The sequence below is a fragment of the Hemitrygon akajei genome, chromosome 1 (genome assembly GCF_048418815.1).
Source record: "Hemitrygon akajei chromosome 1, sHemAka1.3, whole genome shotgun sequence".
NCBI lineage: Eukaryota > Metazoa > Chordata > Chondrichthyes > Myliobatiformes > Dasyatidae > Hemitrygon > Hemitrygon akajei.
In genome coordinates, this window is record NC_133124.1 from 101163265 (window position 1) to 101181297 (window position 18033).

General features: G+C 39.8%; 1 protein-coding gene across 2 annotated transcripts in view; it reads left to right on the top strand.

Annotated features, from left to right (window-relative positions):
* Nucleotides 1–18033, top strand: part of LOC140729104 (protein NDRG1-like) — a 76337-nt gene that overhangs the window by 43844 nt on the left and 14460 nt on the right. For both annotated transcript variants that reach the window (XM_073048507.1, XM_073048517.1), the window contains 4 exons: nucleotides 6083–6145; nucleotides 8740–8800; nucleotides 8964–9050; nucleotides 16184–16240. In XM_073048507.1, coding sequence (XP_072904608.1) covers nucleotides 6083–6145; nucleotides 8740–8800; nucleotides 8964–9050; nucleotides 16184–16240 — 268 coding nt within the window. The remainder of the gene's footprint in view (nucleotides 1–6082; nucleotides 6146–8739; nucleotides 8801–8963; nucleotides 9051–16183; nucleotides 16241–18033) is intronic.

The following is an 18033-nucleotide window of genomic DNA, read 5'->3' on the forward strand; positions in this document are numbered from 1 at the left end:
ATATTGTTTACTTAGGTTTTCATAAGGCTTTTGTTAAGGTTCCACACAGGAAACTGCTGAACAATATGAAAGCACATTTTAAAATTTTTTTTGAGATATAACATGCTAACAGGCCGTTCTGGCCCAACGAACCCTTGCTGGCTAATTACATGCATATGACTGATTAAGTATACGTCTTTGGGATGTGGGAGTACCTGGAGAAAGTGCAAGCTCCTTACAGGGAATTGCTGGAATTGAACCCAGGTCACTGGTGCTATGAAGCAATGAGGTAACTGCTATGTGCTGTGCTGCCTGCGTATTACAGGAAGGATGCTAACGTGGATAAAATCTTGCTGACTTGCAGGAAGCAGACTGGAAATCGAGGGGTCTTTTCAGCTTGACTGCAAATTATTTGTGTTCCTAGGGGTCAGTGTTGGGTCCATGACTCTTCACATTGTACGTTAATGATCGGGATGACAGGATTGATGACTTTGTGACCAAGAATGCAGATGATACAAAAATAGTTGGAAAGGCAGGTAATGTTTGAGGAAACAGGGAGTCTGTAGGGGAATTTAGACAGGTTAGGAGCGTGGGCAAAGTAGTGGCAGATGGAATATAGTGTAAGGAAGTGTTTTGTCTAGCAATTGGGTAGAAGGAATAAAGGCCTAGACTATTTTCTAAATGGTGAACAAATTCAGAAATCAGAGGTATGACTTTGGAGTCCTTGTTCAGGATTCCCTAAAGGTTAACTTGCAGGTTGATTTGGTTGTAAGGAAGGTTGTATTCATTTTAGTATTCAATGTTAGTATTCATTTCGAGAGGACTGGAATATAAAAGCAAGAATGTAATGTTGAAGCTTAATAAGGCATTGGTCAGTCTGCTGCACTGAGTATTCTGAGCAGTTTTTGGACCCTCTAAGTAAGGATGTGCTGGCATTGGAGATGGTCCATAAGTAATTGATGCAAACAATCCCAGAAATGAAAGGGTTATCTTATGAGTATTTGGCTCTGGGCTTGTACTCGCTGGTATTTAGAATAATGAGGGAGGGGAACTCATGGAAACCAATTGAATATTGAACGGTCTGGCTACAGTGGATGCAGAGAAGATGTTTATAATTGTGAATCTTGAACGCAAAGACACAGCCTCAAAATAGGATGTCCTTTTAGAACAGATGAGGAATTTCTTTCGTGAGGGGGTGAATTTGTGGAATTCATTGTCACAGATGGCTGTGGAGACCACGTCATTTGGTATATTTAAAGTGGGGGTTGATGGTGTTGTTTATTATTGAGAGATAGTATAGAACAAACCAGGATGCCAACATGCAGGATACTCAGCTGAACTTTATTGACAACCCTGCTTGTGCAGGATGTGAACTCCTCCCACGTGGGAGTGACTGACTGAGTAGCATATGAATAACTCTATTGACTACCGCTATAGCTTCCCTTCTTTAAAAATGAGGTATGTACCGTAGATGCCGGATTATAAGCCGCTACTTTTTTCCCACGCTTTGAACAGCTTTGAACACTGCGGCTTTTACTACGGTGCGGCTAATGCATGGTTTTTTTTCATGCCACCAAAAACATTTTGCCTCGTAACAGTAGACCAATAAAATTGATGAGTAGTTCACAGAGGTCCAGTGAAATTGTACGATAAATCAAGCGCACTTTCACAATTAAATTATTGTAAATCAGTCATTTGTACTCACCCTCATCAGCATGGAAAACACTCGAAGAAAAGCAATGTGCTGCCTTTATGGCAGTTATTTAGTTTATAATATTTTCGCTTAGTAATTCATTTGTTAGTATTTTCTAGTTAAAGTTAGAAGTGTTTTAAGTATATTTGTTTTCTGTACTACATCCCGGGATGCTATGACGTCACATCCGGTTTCGCCGCGTCTTGTGGGAAAATACCGGTTTGCGATAAACGGAAAGGTGGGGGCGAGCGCATTAGACCCGCGCGAGAACGCTGCTTTTAAGTTAAAGGCGATCAATAACTTTTCCTGGTAGGCTGCAGTATATATTTTTTTACCAATCGTTAGGAGATATTGGAATGTTGTTCGTGCACTGCTCAGTAAAAAAGTATACGCAACGTAATTTGTGTGTTACCGATACGTATGTATATTTAAAAGTTGCCGTGTTACAGGCACGGTTTGAAAAAAAGCATTTGCAAAATGTATTTGTTTATGTTACCATACGGATTTAATTAAAAGTTAAAAAATCCTCACGTGTAATATCTTTCTGTGTAAATATCTCATATTACAACGTGGGACACCTGCGGCTTAAAATCCGGTGCGGCTTATACAAGTACAAAATTGATTTTCTTTCTAAAATTAGAGCCTGCGGCTTTTAATCAGGTGCACTCTGTAGTACGGAATCTACGGTACTCTCTTTACTCCTTTTTTTCCAATAATTACTTTTTTTTTAAAGAACAGTCTCATTTTGTGAAATGTTTTCAACATTAGAACGTATTTTATTAAAAACACTTTTAAAAAAAATGGAGGTCAGGGTAGACTAACTGAATGCTCTGACAACGTAAGAGTGTTATTCTGCCTCTTTAGTCACACTCTAAGCTTTTAGGCTATGGAGTATATCTCTGGTGGGATAAATAGTCTGGTTTAGCTTCCTGGAAGTGTTGGAGCTGATGGAGATTCTTGAACAGATTTGTCCACCTTGGATATGTGGTTCTCATTATTAGGATCAGGTCACTCTGTTTCTTTCTCTAACTTTTGTGGACTTGAAAACGCACAAGAGCACACTTATTTTGTCTGATTTCACCTTCTGATGTTTTGATCACCAGCAATTGACGTGCATGTTGCTAAATCCAAACAGTTTCATCACTCCTGAGCAGTGACGAAGATTTCCTGTGAAATATTGTTGGAATCTGTCCTGCACTGTTTTGTACTCCTTTTTCTGAGCATTTGTCAGTCTTAATCCACCCATAATGTCATCTGCTTTGTCACCCATGCAACATGAAGTGTACTTACTAGATGCTCTTCTGAAGCTGGAGTGAGAGTGCTTGCAATCCTAAATCTCGAAGTTCCCTCATTTAGAGAAATCACATAACTCGGGTGGGGTGGGGGGCTTTATTAGAAAAGTAGATGTAGGTGCTGCAATTATTTGCACCATTTTACTGTTTATCATCTTTTTTGGACTACAAAGATAATCTTTTCTCTCTCCTGAGAGTTTGACTGACTTCTCTGCTGTGTCTGTGTCTCTGCATACTTTCCCAGCCTCATGGCCCACTGATTATTACATGTGTCCACTTTCGATGTAGCTTGAAGGTTGTTGCCTAGCGACCCTGGCCCTTTCTCAGCTCATGCCTGATGGTGCAAACAATTAGCAACTAGCATAGGCAGTTTAGGTTGATTAGTCTCTAAATATTTTAAATAGATGTATGCGAATCAAGAACAGTCTTGTAAATCTTTCTTGATGGGGTCTCACGTGGTCTGTACCACCAATTCATCAATGATCAACCACTTCTGGCACCATGTTCTGTTCATTATTGAGAGATAATGCAGAGCACATCAGGACACCAGCATGCAGACGACTCAACTGAACTTTATTGCCAATCCTGCTTGTACTGTATGTGAACTCCTTCCATGTGGGAGTGCCTAAGTGACTAGCATAGGAATAACACTATTAACTACCACTACAGATTGATTCTTGATTGGTAAGCGCATCAAAAGGTTATGTGGAGAAAACAGGAAAATGGGATTGAAGGAGGAATATAAATCCATCATGATTGATGAAACAGACTTGATGGGCCAAATGACGTAATTCTGATATTAATGTCTTAGCCTTATGGAGGTGATGTATTTTGAGACATAAAATAGAAGTAGCACATGGTGGTTCTGCATTAATGAATGCTGATGAACAAAGAGACCTTGGAGTTGAAGTTCCCTAAGTGTACACTGTGGGTGAATAGTATGATGAAGAAGGCATGAGGTTTGCCTGCCCTCATAGGTTGGAGCACCGAACTTAAAAGTGGGTCATTTATTGCAACTTTACAAAAAAAAAACTTAAGTCCAAACTTGGCATATTATGTGCTTTTCTGTTTGGCACTCAATGGGAAGGATAGTAGTGCTGGAGATGCTGAGATTCAGCACCTAGATTGGAGGGCTTTATCTGTGGGGAGAAATCATATAGGCTGGTGCTTGTTCTCCTTGGACTGAGGGATGCTGTGGGTTGTCCTGATCAAAGTGTATAAAACTATGACAGGCATAGATAGGGTAGGTGGTCAGAATCTTCTATGAGAAGAGTCAAGAGGCTGTAATATTAAGATGATAGTAAGGACTTTTACAGAGTGACTGTGTATCTAGAATATGCTGCCAGAGGCAGTGGTGAAATAAGATAATTTACTGTGTTTAAGAGACAGTTTGGGCACATGAATTGGCAAGGCATGTAATAATACAGAACAGATGTGAGCTCATGTAAGGTAGGTAAAGCTGTCATCATGAATGAGGCAAGCTGGTGTGTCCATTTATGTGCTGTATGCCTCTTCACTTCAGTCTTGTGTCCTCTTCCCATTGTAATATTTTTTAAAAAAACTGGTTTGCTTTCTGTTTTTCCTAATTCTGAAGTGTATTTTGCTTTACTTGAGAAAAGGTTATTTAGCTAGCATGACAGTTTGCTTCATCTCTAAAGTAGCAAAGCCATTGGTGCAAGTTCAGGTTTAATTGTCATTCAATTATACATGAATCCCTCTGGGGCCAAGGTGTAAAACACAGTACTAACAGTAATACACAGCACAAGGCACATACAGCACATATAAGATAGCAGTTAACAAGCAGTCATGCAAAAATATATACTATAGCCTCAGTTCCTGAGTGTCATGTCCTGTAGATTGATGCTGCATGGATGTTTGCAAGAACAAGCCTGTAGCAGTCCAATCATCACGCACTGCTGCAGCCACAGGTGAACACTGTCCTGCCGAGAGAACACTGGAGGGCAGCACCAATGGGAGGGGCCAACCCTGGACTCCAGCGCACCTGTACCGTGTCTGCTGTCTCCCACACATTCTCCAGTGTTTCTCTGCTGGGCGGTTACAACAAGCGACTCAGCAACATTGGGGTCTGGTCTGCACTAAAATCAAGGCCACATAGCTCCCCTGCCGTTTGGTCTTGCAATGAACCAGTGAACTGGGCTTGCAGTTTCCTGCATTACCAATGTCCAACAGAGTCTTCTGATCACAAAATAATGTCCGAGGCAATCACTCACTCTGTTAGACTACACACCTCCTCCATGCACTATGTGTGTTATATATTCAAGATGAAAACTTCTCATGTAGACAGGCAATGCCCAGGTACAATAGGATTCTAATCCTAAGAACTGTTCATAAACAACTATTCATAAGTTGGAATGTACAAAATGTGTGTGTGGGTGGATCAAAGAAAAAGCTGTTACGGAAGAGCAGATGCTGTTAGCCCCAGTGAATGACTGAGTGGGTTTGCTCTGCATGTCTGGTTCTATTCGGTTTGACCCATCTCCCATTTTGGGTGCAGTGGATGATAATGAACAGGTAGAGAAAGGACATGGAATTGCTTAGTTCCCACCCAGTAAAAGATTACTGTGGGCTCAGGGCTGTTAGCAAATCTATCCCGGTGGTCTCCCAAATGTTTGTATGTATAGGATGTCCATATGTCAGCAATTTGTAACCTTGGAAGGATCTGTAAGTATTTCCTAAAATCAGCTAATTTTATTTCACAACATTCTAATAAGCGTGCTTATTGCTGTTTTCACTTCAATTTTGCCTAGTATAAAGAGGCTTGTCTGTTAGATGAAGAATAATGCTATTTTGAGTAATGATTGAATGCTTGAAACATTGTATAAGGCATGTAGCTTGCATATTTATTGTGCAAAATCTATTTATTTCATATCATTTTACTGTAAGATGTAGTTCCAGTCCAATTTCTAGATGTATTCACCTGCTCTCCAGTGATCTCTTAGCAGCTCATTGTAACTTGAAGCAGATTTCATATTTGACACATTCAAGGCAAATTACTATATAATTTCTGATAATATTGTTTCATAATCCTGGTTTTATATGAGAGTAGATATTTAACAGCTGTTCACAAATAATTTCCAACTTTGCATCTGGTTTACAGATATGAATACCCATCAATGGACCAAATGGCAGAGTTAATTCCAGCTGTTTTAAAACATTTTGGGTAAGATTATACGCCTACAATATCTATAATGCATTTAATCAATAATACAATTAGCAACAACCTAGTTATACGCTGCAGTTTTTGCCCGTCACTGATTTAGAAACATAGAAAATCTACAGCACAGTACAGGCCCTTTGGCTCACAAGGTCGTGCTGAACATACCCCTACCCTAGAAATTACTAGGCCTACCCATAGCCCTCTATTTTTCTAAGCTCCATGTACCTATCCAAAAGTCTCTTAAAAGACCCTATCGTATCTGCCTCCACCATCCCATTCCATGCAGTCACCACTCTCTGAGTAAAAAAAAAACTTACCCTTGACATCTCCCCTGTACCTACTCCCCAGCACCTTAAACCTGTGTCCTCTTGTGGCAACTATTTCAGTCCTGGGAAAAAGCCTCTGACTATCCTCACGATCAACACCTCTCACCTCTATCAGGTCACCTCTCATCCTCCGTCGCTCCAAGGAGAAAAGGCCAAGTTCACTCAACCTATCCTCATAAGACATGTTCCCCAATCCAGGCAATATCCTTGTAAATCTCCCCTGCATCCTTTCAATGACTTCCACATCCTTCCTGTAGTGAGGCGACTAAAATTGAGCACGTTACTCCAAGTGGGGCCTGACTAGGGTCCTATATAGTTGCAACGTTACCTCTCAGCTCCTAAATTCAATTTCACGATTGATGAAGGCCAATACACCGTACACCGCCTTAACCACTGAGTCAACCTGTACAGCTGCTTTGAGTTCCCTATGGACTCAGACCCCAAGATCCCTCTGATCCTCCACACTGCCAAGAGTTTTACCATTGATACTATATTCTGCCATCGTATTTGACCTACCAAAATGAACCACTTCTTACTTAGCAAACACAAGGAAATCTGCAGATGCTGAAAATTTAAGCAACACACACAAAATGCTGGTGGAACGCAGCAGGCCAGGCAGCATCTATAGGAAGAAGCACTGACGACGTTTTAGGCTCTTTTGCCAATCAACTTTCAGGCTCTCAGCTTCACTCTACCCCCTCCGGTCTTCTATCATTTCGCATTTTCCCCTCTCCCTCCTACTGTCACATCTCTTATTATCTTTCCTTTCAGTTAGTCCTGACCAAGGGTCTCGGCCCGAAATGTCGACAGTGCTTCTTCCTATAGATGCTGTCTGGCCTGCTGCATTCCACCAGTATTTTGTGTGTGTGGCACTTCTTACTTATCTGGGTTGAACCCTATCTGCCACTTCTCAGCCCAGTTTTGCATCCTATCAATGTCCTGCTGTAATCTCTGACAGCCCTCCACACTATCCACAAAACCTCCAACCTTAGTGTCATCAGCAAACTTACTAACCCATCCCTCCACTTCCTCATCCAGGTCATTTATAAAAATCACGAAGAATAAAGGTCCCAGAACAGATCCCTGAGGCACTCCACTGGTGACCGATCTCCATGCAGTATATGACCCGTCTACAACCACTCTTTGCCTTCTGTGGGCAAGCCAGTTCTGGATCCACAGAGCAATGTCCCCTTGGATCCCATGCCTCCTTATTTCTCAATAAGCCTTGCAATGGCGTACCTTATCAAATGCCGTGCTGAAATCCATATACATGACATCTACTGCTCTTCCTTCATCAATGTGTTTAGTCACATCCTCAAAAAATTCAATCAGGCTTATAAGGCATGACCTGCCCTTGACAAAAGCCATGCTGACTATTCCTAATCATATCTCTCCAAATGTTCATAAATCCTGCCTCTCAGGATCTTCTCCATCAACTTACCAAACACTGAGATAAGATTCCCTGGTCTATCTCTGCTCCGTTTCTTGAATAAAGGAAAAACATTCGCAACCTTCCAATCCTCCGGAACCTCTCCCATCCCTATTGATGATGCAAAGATCATCGCCAAAGGCTCAGCAATCTGCTCCCTCACCTCCCACAGTAGTCTGGGGTACATCTCATCCGGTCCCGGCGACTTACTCAACTTGGTGCTTTTGAAAAGCTCCAGCACATCCTCTTTCTTAATATCTACATGATTTGATTATTAAAATACTGATGCATGATTTTGCAATTTTCTTAATGTACTTTTTTATTTGAATTGAGTAGTGATATTAATGTTGGTATTTATTGAGAAAGTATTGTGTTGGATAGAATTTAAAATTCAGTGATGAAGGAATGGTGATATATTTACAAGTCCAATACCGTTATTCTTTGAAGTTCTGCAATCTTGATTTGCAATTAGTACTAACTTTGCAAATTTTAGTCTTTTAAAGCAATATTCAAGAGAATAGTGTTTAAAAGCTAGAGAAGTAGTTGACTAATTTCTCGGCGAATGTACACATTGAATTATTCCATTAACAACAATGTGGCCATAATTCAGAATAATTTCATTCTGAAATGTCCTTAATAAAAACAAAGTACATTCTAGCTAACTGTTAAAACCTTGTTTATATTGTGTGTTCTTACTATGCTGCAATAGAAGTACTTTCATTTCTTTACAACACTGTGATGTATTTTAACTAATTCTTTGTATAGAGCAAGAAGAATGTTGACCAATTTTAGGAGCCAACATCTTTCAGCTGTTGCCTAAAACAGCCTAATTTCTCTTTCAGTTTGAGGAGCATTATTGGATTAGGAGTTGGAGCTGGTGCTTATATCCTGACCAAATTAGCTGTAAGTTTGACACCACTTCCCTAATAGTAACTTCATGGGTGTTGTCAGCTATAGTCTTGTGCGCTCTCATTAAAACTTGTGTTTGAATAGGATTATTTATTTGATTCTCATTTCATTGAGAATAAAACAAAAATGCAAAAACTTCAACTTTTTTCTTTTCCAGTTGGCTTATCCTGAACTTGTTGAAGGCCTCTGTCTCATTAATATTAATTGCAATGCTGAAGGATGGATGGACTGGGCAGCAACTAAGGTAATACAAGACCGGAGGCTTTAGGCAGTAAATTCTAACTTCATGAACCACTTGTATTATACCAAATATTTTAATGAAAGCATGTGATCTGGTACAATTTGTGTGTGTTGTGACTACACAAATAGAACACGACACCAAGTATAGAACGTCATTAATAGTTGTAATTCTATTAGCAGCACTTCCTGAAATAGTTTTAAATTTTTAGAAAAATGTACAAATGTATGAAACCCTGAAATAGATTGTCTCAACGTGTTTAAAAGTTGAAGATTTAGAGCTCTTCTTTCATTCAACCTTTATATTAAGGTCAAATTGGAAGTGGAGTGATGGTGGAGGTAGGAATGGTCATGACTATTTTAAACTGAGGCTTTTGTTTAATAATCTGTATAATTATCAGAGCTGCCAGGGTCCAGGAAAGATAGCATTATACATTCTGTCTCCTTCCATCAATTAAAAAGCATGGTAGAGGAAGAGATACTGATAATAAATAGGGCACTAGAGAAAAGGACATTGAGCTAAATAAATAAAATGTTATCCAAACATGACAGAAGATGGGTAATAATCTGCTGACTATATTAGATCCTTAAAGGATGTTTGTATTAGTTTGGTTTTAGTCGTAGTCACAGACACTATAGCACAGAAACAGATCCTTCAGCCCATTGTCCATGCTGAACTATTAATCTGTCAGTCCCATCGACCTGCACACAGGCCATAGCCCTTCATACCCCCTCCTATCCATGTACTTATCCAAATATCTTAAATGTAGAAATCAAAGCCCGCATCCACAATTTCTGCTGGCAGCTTGTTCCATCTCTGAAGAAGTTCCCCTTAATATGATTGAGTTCAACTTGAAATTTGGCAGGGAGAAAGTAAAGTCTGATGTTGCAGTATTTCAGTGGAGTAAGGGAAATTATACTGGTATGAGAGAGGAGTTGGCCAAAGTAAATTGAAAGAAGCTGCTGGCAGGGATGTCAGCAGAGCAGCAATGGCGTGTGTTTCTGGGAAAAATGAGGAAGATGCAGTACATGTGTATTCCAAAAGTGAAGAAATACTCAAATAGCAAAATAGTACAACGGTGGCTGGCAAGGGAAGTCAAAGTTAATGTAAAAACAAAAGAGGGCATGCAACAAAGCAAAAAGATAGAGGATTGGGAAGTTTTTTAAAACCTATAGAGAGCAACTAAAAGAATCAGAAGGGAAAAGATGAAATATGAAAGCAGGTTAGCAAATAATATCAAAGTGGGTAGTAAAAGCTTTTTCAAGTATACAAATAAATAAATGAGAGATGAGAGTGGATATAGGACTGCTAGAAAATGAGGCAGAAGAAATAATAATGGGGGACAAAGAGATAGCAGATGAACTAACTTAAGTATTTTGCACAGTTCTTCACTGTGGAAGACACTAGCAGTGTGCCAGATATTGTAGTGTGTGAAAGAAGAGAAGTGGGTGCAGTTACTATTCCAAAGGAGAAGATGCTCAAAAAGCTGAAAGACCTAAAAGTACACAAGTCACCCGGACCAGATGAACTGCACCCTAGGGTTCTAAAAAGGGTAGCATTAGAGATTGTGGTGGCATTAGAAATGATCTTTCAAAAATCATTGGACTGGAAAACTGCAAGTGTCACTCCACTCTTTAAGAAAAGGAGGAAGGCAGCAGAAAAGAAATTATAGACCAATTAACCTGACCTTAGTGGCTGGGAAGATGTTGGAGTCAATTATTAAGGACGAGGTGATGGAGTACTTGGTGACACAGGACAAGATAGCACAAAGTCAGCATGGTTTCCTTCAGGGAAAATCCTGCCTGACGAACCTGTTGGAATTCTTTGATGAGATTACAAATAGGATAGATAAAGGGGATGCAGTGGATTTTGTATATTTGGGCTTTCAGAAAGCTTTTGACAAGGTGCCGACATGAGGCTGCTTACCAAGTTAAGAACCCATGGTATTACAGGAAAGTTACTAAGATGGTTAGATCATTGGCTGATTAGAAGGAGGCAGCGAGTGGGAATAAAAGGATCCTTGTCTGGTTGGCTTAAATTGGTTATTGGTATTCCGCAGGGGTCAGTATTGGGATCACTTCTATTTATGCTGATTTTGAGACAGATAGCTTTGTCGCCAAGTTTGCAGATGATATGATTGGTGGAGGGGCAGGTAGTGTTGAGGAAACAGGTAGGATGCAGAAGGGCTTAGGAGAATGGACAAGAAAGTGGCAACTGAAATATAATGTTGGAAAATGCACAGTCATGCACTTTGGTAGTAGAAATACAGTTGGCCTCCTTATCCACGAGGGATTGGTTCTGGGACCTCCCGCGGATACCAAAAAACGCAGATGCTCAAATCCCTTATATAAAATGGCGTAGTATTTGCATATAATCTACGTACATCCTCATGTATACTATAAATCATCTCTAGATTACTTATAATACCTAATCCTATGTAAATAGCTGTTATACTGTAATGTTTAGGGAATATTGACAAGAAAAAATAACTACTTGTTCCTCTCGCTCTCAACACAAGCAGCGAACGAACGAGACGCGAAGCGAACAATGATCAAACAACGAGTAAAACTTGTAATACCTGTACGGTAGTTGTTACACTGTCTTGTTTAGGGAATAAGGACGCTTTGGAGGAGGCTCAATGATACTAAAGTCAGGAAATGTGGAAGTTGAGGGCTGAGGATCTTCAAGCATTGAACGTCTGGACTTCAGAATTGCAGCTCCTCTGGGAAAACTGCTGCGGCCTCAGCATTAGCCGATGCCGATTCTCCCGTGATCTTTACATTTTTGAGGCTGTAGCTTTACATAGCCAGCCAGCTAGCCATCCCTTACTAGCCTTAAACAATGCTCGAACAACAAGTGCTGGAAGAGCACTTCCAGGTTTTCTCAATTCACGGTTGGTTGAATTCGCGCATGCAGAACTCACGGATAAGGAGGGCCGACTGTAAATGTGCGGACTATTTTCTAAACGAGGACAAAATCCAAAATTCTGAGATGCAAAGGGACTTGGGAGTCCTTGTGCACCCTGAAGGTTAACTTGCAGGTTGAGTTTGTGGTCAGGAAGGCAAATGGAATATAGTATTCATTTCAAGAGGTCTAGAATACAAGTGCAGGAATGTGATGCTAAGGCTTTATAAGGCACTGGTGAGGCCTCACCTTGAGTATTGTGAACAGTTTTGGGCTCCTCATCTTAGAAGAGATGTGCTGGCATTGGAGAGGGTCTAGAGGAGGTTCGCAAGGATGATTCCAGGAATGAAAGGGTTATTATAGAAGGAATGTCCGATGGCTCTGGGTCACTACTGGCTGGAATTTAGAAGGATGAGGGGCATCTCATTGAGACCTTTCGAATGTTTAAAGGACTAGACAGAGTAGATGTGGAAAGGATGTTTCCCATGGTTGGAGAGTCTATGATAAGAGGGCAGAGCCTCAAGATAGAGGGCTTCCATTCAAAACAGATTCAGAGAAATTTTAGCTAGAGGGTGGTGTATTTGTGGAATTTGTTACCACATGCATCTGTGTAGGCCGGGTCATTGGGTGTATGTAAGGCAGAGACTGATGGGTTCTTGATTGGACATGGCATCAAAGATTATGGGGAAAAGGCCAGTAAATGGGGTTGAGGAGGAGTAAAAAAGGATTAGCCATGATTGAATGGCGAAGCAAACTCGATGGGCCAAATGGCTAACTCTGCTCCTATGTCTTATGGTTTTAACCATTTCACCTTTTATTCTTAACCCATGACATATTGTTCTAGTCTTACCCAACCTCAGTGGGAAAAGCCTGCTTGTATTTACCCTAGTTATACCCCTTATAATTTTGTATTCTTCTATCAAGTTTCCCCTCATTCTTCTATGCTCTAAGAAATAACGTACTAACCTATTCATCTTTTCCCTATAACTCAGTTCCTAGAGTCCTGCAACATCTCTGGAAATTTTCTCTGCACTCTTCCAATCTTACTGATATCATTCCTGTAGTTAGGTGACAGAAATTGCACTCTGTACTCCAAATTAGGCCTCGCCAACTTTTTTTTTTACAACTTCATAACATCCCAACTATTGTATTCAGTACTTTGACTTAAAAGGCCAATGTGCCAAAAGCTTTCTTTACAACACTAACTACCTGTGACACCACTTTCAAAGAATTATGGATCTGCATTCACAGATACCTCTATTCTACTGCATTCTTCAGTGCCCTACCACAAACCATGCAAGTAAATCATACCCTTGTTTTTATTTCCAAAGTGCAACACCTTACATTTGTCTGTATTAAATTCTATCTGCCATTTTTTTTCAGCCCATGTTCCAGCTGCTCCAGATCCCCCTTGCAAGCTTTGATAGTCTTCCACGTTGTCCACTACACCTCTAAACTTGGTGCAAATTTACAAATCCAGTTTACCACATTATCTTCTAGCTTGTTAATATAGATGACGAACTACAACAGACCCAACACTGATCTGATCCCTGTGGCACATCACTAGCCACAGGCCTTCAGTCAGACAGGCAACCATCTACTGCTACTCTCTGGCTTCTCTTGTGAAATCAATGTCTAATCAAATATACTATCTCATCTTGAATGCCAAGTGACTGAACCTTGTTGACGTTCCTTCCAAGCAAGACCCTCTCAAAAGCCTTGCTAAAGTCCATGTAAACAACATCCACTGTCTTGCCTTCATCCTCTTGATAATGTCCTTGGAAAAACTCTTAAGATTGGTAAGACAAGACCTATCATGCACAAAGCCATGTTGATTATCCCTTATCAGTCTCTACCTATCCAAATACTTGTATATCTGGTCCCTCAGAATACCTTCCAATAACTTTCTCACTACCTGATGTCAGGCTCTATAATTGATAATTTTCTGGCTTATTCCTAGAGCTTTTCTTAAACATGGAACAATATTAGCTATTTTCCAATATTCTGACACTTCACACATGGTTAAGGATATTTTAAATATCTCTGCTAGGGTACCTGCAATTTCTGCACTAGCCTTAAGGTCTGAGGGAACATCTTGTCAAGCTCCAGGAATTATCCACCCTAATTTTCCTCAAAACAGCAAACAACACCTCTAATATCTATATGGTCCATGACCTCACTGCTACTTTGCCCCACTTCTATAGATGCTGTGTCTGTCTCCCGAGTAAATACAGATAGAAAAATTCCATTTAAGTTCTCCCCCATATCTTTAGGCTCCATACATAGATGACTGCTCTAATCTTCTAGTGGACCAATCTTGTGCCTTACTATCTATCATACCTTGCTATCAGGTATGGGTAAGCATGCCTGAATAGGGTCACCAGTTGGGAAAAAAAAGATGGTAAGCCACAACAGCGTATTAGTGCAAGGGGTTTTATTTGGTGCCAGGTGAAAAAAATACAAAATCTGACCAAAAGTTGTGAAGAAAAATGTATTTACAAATAGACAAATGAAAACAAACATGTACATACCAATATACAGAGGCTTTCTCCACGACACACTCTTTAAGTTTCTAATTTAACTATTAACCATTAAATCCAACCTCCTACACCTCTCATAAAGCCCGATTAAGCGTTTAAATCTGCCTCCACCTGGCCTAGAACGGACAGGAAGTTCTACTGCTGTTCTGGTGTTGTTGGGGTGGTGGGGGGTGGGGGGGGGAATCACATGACCAGATCATAATAATTAATTCAGATGCAGATTTAGGCGAATCTAACATCCTACAGTTTTATTACACAACAAATGCCTTAGTTAAACCCATGGATCAGTGTTCACATGCTCCAATGAATATAAAAGAATAATGCCTCCCCACCAGTAGTGTTGCCTGTCCCACTAACCCAGGCATTATTTCAGGACACCCCAAACTGTCCTTCGGGGGTTAACAGTGTGAGTGAAAATAAAAACTGTTTGGAATGCCTGTGTCTAGAATCCTTATTTTTGAGTTGCAAATCAGTAGAGCACCTTAACTGAAGGGATTGTTTTGATTAGTTGAGATAGCTATTGGTAGGTGTGTAAATAGTGAACTCCCAAGAACTGCAGAACGGGAAGGCAAATTGTGTGCACTACTGGGGAAACTAGACCAAGGGCAGAATGAGGAAGAGTGACTAACTGGGCAAAGAGGCAAAGTTAGTTGAATTAGCATTGCCAATGTTCTGTCACACTATCCTTATGCTTTTAATGCATCTGTAAAAGCCTTTGGGATTCTCATTCACCTTGGCTGCTCATCCTTTGTAGCCTTCCTGATTTCAAGTGTTTTTTTTTGGATTTCTTATGCTCCTCAAGTACCATATTTGTTCCTTGCTGTTTGTTTCTTCTATGTGTCTCCTTAAAATAGTATTTTTTTCTTCAAAAAAATTACATGCAAAGCCAGAAGATGACAACAGTGTTCAGTAGCAAAGCAATCGATCATGTTTTGAGTAATTTTTAAAAAATGGCATTCTAATCTACACAGATCCAATATTTTTAACATGTATAAATAAGATGGGACCACTGGAAGGACAGTGATCTAATTTTCTGTGTGTAAAACAACAAAATTAATTATGCATTGGTGAAAGGATCAAACAGCAAGGCAGCGATCTGCCCAGTCTGATGTAGGTGTACTTTGTAGTGGATCATGTTGCCAGTTTACAGTAGGTATATTTAACTGTCTAATTCTATGGAAATTCCCTGGATGACTGAAAACTCCCATATTTGCCATGGTAAATCATTTTGTCTCCAAGACTTGATAATTTTCTGAAGTGTGGTGCTGAGAAATGAAAAAATAGCAAATTAGGTGACATGTATGCTGTATTTTGTAATGATCATAGTTCAGAAGTATATCTAGTAGTTTAGTGAGTTGCCCTCTTAACATTGTCATGTATCACCAGTGTCATCTTGACACTGAAGGATGAAAAGAAACCTTGATAACAAATTTGAACTTTGAATGTTTTAGGCCATATAGATGAGCTTTTAAAAATCTGTGTCACTGTTTATCAAGCCTTATAAGATTTGGTTTTAATAACTTCAAGAATTTGCTCTTTATTCCCTTACTATTGCCTTCCTCGTGTGTATTGTTTTATGATTGCTATAGGGTGTTGCAAAACATCTTAGTGAGTGGTTGGTTTTCAGAGGGAAAAGTAATAGGTGTAAAGTTGAGAATTCAGTTCTTCTTGATTTTAATTTCAATTTTCTCCTAGTTGACTGGCTGGACCTCTAATTTGACAGATGTTTTGATCAGTCATCTCTTCAGTAAGGTAAGTTCAATATTCACATTTCATTTGCATCAAGGTATTCTCCTTTAGGTAGAGTGGAAGTTAACATAATTTAAATCCTCTGGTGGGAATCCTTATTTTCTTTGGATATCCTGCAGATATTAGTTGGGTGTATTAGCCATTTACTGAAGGATATAACTGACCCTGCACATGAAGTTATTAATGATCTCATCAATATATTTGTTGCATACTAGACTGTCTAATGGATTTAGCAGAAATGACTGCAGCAGTTCTTGTGAATATTGCCTTCAGTTTGTTCACTGTTACTGGTGCTTGTGTCAAATACTGCAGGTGAGAACATTTGTGTACCAGCACCATCCATCATTTTGCTCTTCATCAACAGTAATGTGATCATTGTTCTGCCAATCGGTTTGCCATTAATTGCCTTGGCATACCTAAACTGATGTGCCAACCTAATAAAGCTACAGTGCCAGACCCTCTGTGTGCTACAATTTTTATGAAAGTAGAAGGCCCAGTGGTTTTGAGCAAATCTCTAGCTTGACTGACACATTCAGTGGAGAACTTGAGTGAACTAGTAGAAGAATGTTCAAATGAAGCACCTTTTCAGAAGCTTCTGTAAGAAATCAGAATGACATGACTAATGACATCAGCTACAAATGCCAGCTTGATTTCCATTCATGAAAAGTGTAATCAAGTTACTAGCAGCCAGTCCAGCCAGAGTAGTTGTGCTCCAGAGCAAGTCCTTGCATTGATCAAAGTACAATTGCAATGTTAGTAACTTTGCTCCGAAGTTTTTATAAAAATACTTTGTGCCTCGAAGTGTGCAGTGCAACAGTTTTAAAATTGACAGTAATGGAGAGGCAGGTATCTTTCTGTTAACTGGTGATCTGGGTCCCTGAGAGCAGTTTTGAACTAGCAGATACTATTATTATATCTTATATTATATATATATATATATTATATTATTATACAGTTATTATATCCTAGCAGATACAATAACTTTAGTCCCTTGGCTGATGGGTCCCACCTTAGAACATAATGATAACTCTGAGGCCTTTCCCTCAAACAACTGGAAAATGATACATTGTCTGTACTTATGATGCTAATTTAACAAATCCAGTCTGCCTGCACAAGGTCTCTATCCCTCTATTTCCTACCCATTTGTGTGGTTGTCTGTCTGCCTCCTAAATGTTGCTGTCATATCTGCTTTTGTCACTTCCCCTGCATTAAGTTTCAGGACCTACTGTTCTGTGTACAAAATAAAACTTGCCCTGTGCTTGTCCTTTATTTCTGTGACCATGCTCTTTAGTATCTTGTCAGTGTTAACCCCTGTGATATTATCAATGGATAGTAATTCTATTGAATACCAAAGGCAGATGACTAGACTTCCATTCACTGGAGATAATCACTTCTTGGGATATTTGTGGCATGTATTGCCACTTATCAGTCCTGCCTGAGTGCTGCCTGTCTAGCTGTGTACTAGAATGCTTGCTTGCTTTCTTTGAGGTCTAGTGAGTGCAATTGAATATGGGTGATTGCTTTTTAACTATCTCCTCTTCTGACTCTGATGAAGGGAAGATCATTGTAACAGCTGAATATTGTTTGGCTGAGGGCATTACACCAGAATTCCTGCAGTGATGTCTTTGGATTAGAGGATTTATTTCACAGTATTGTATAACACTAAAGTAGGCCCCTTCAGTCAATATCATTTATGTCCTCTCTCGACAACCATAACTGACTTTGTTTTTGCAAGATATGACTTCAACCTCCATTTCAGCCTCTGTTTTATCAATTTTTTTGAATGCCATACTTGG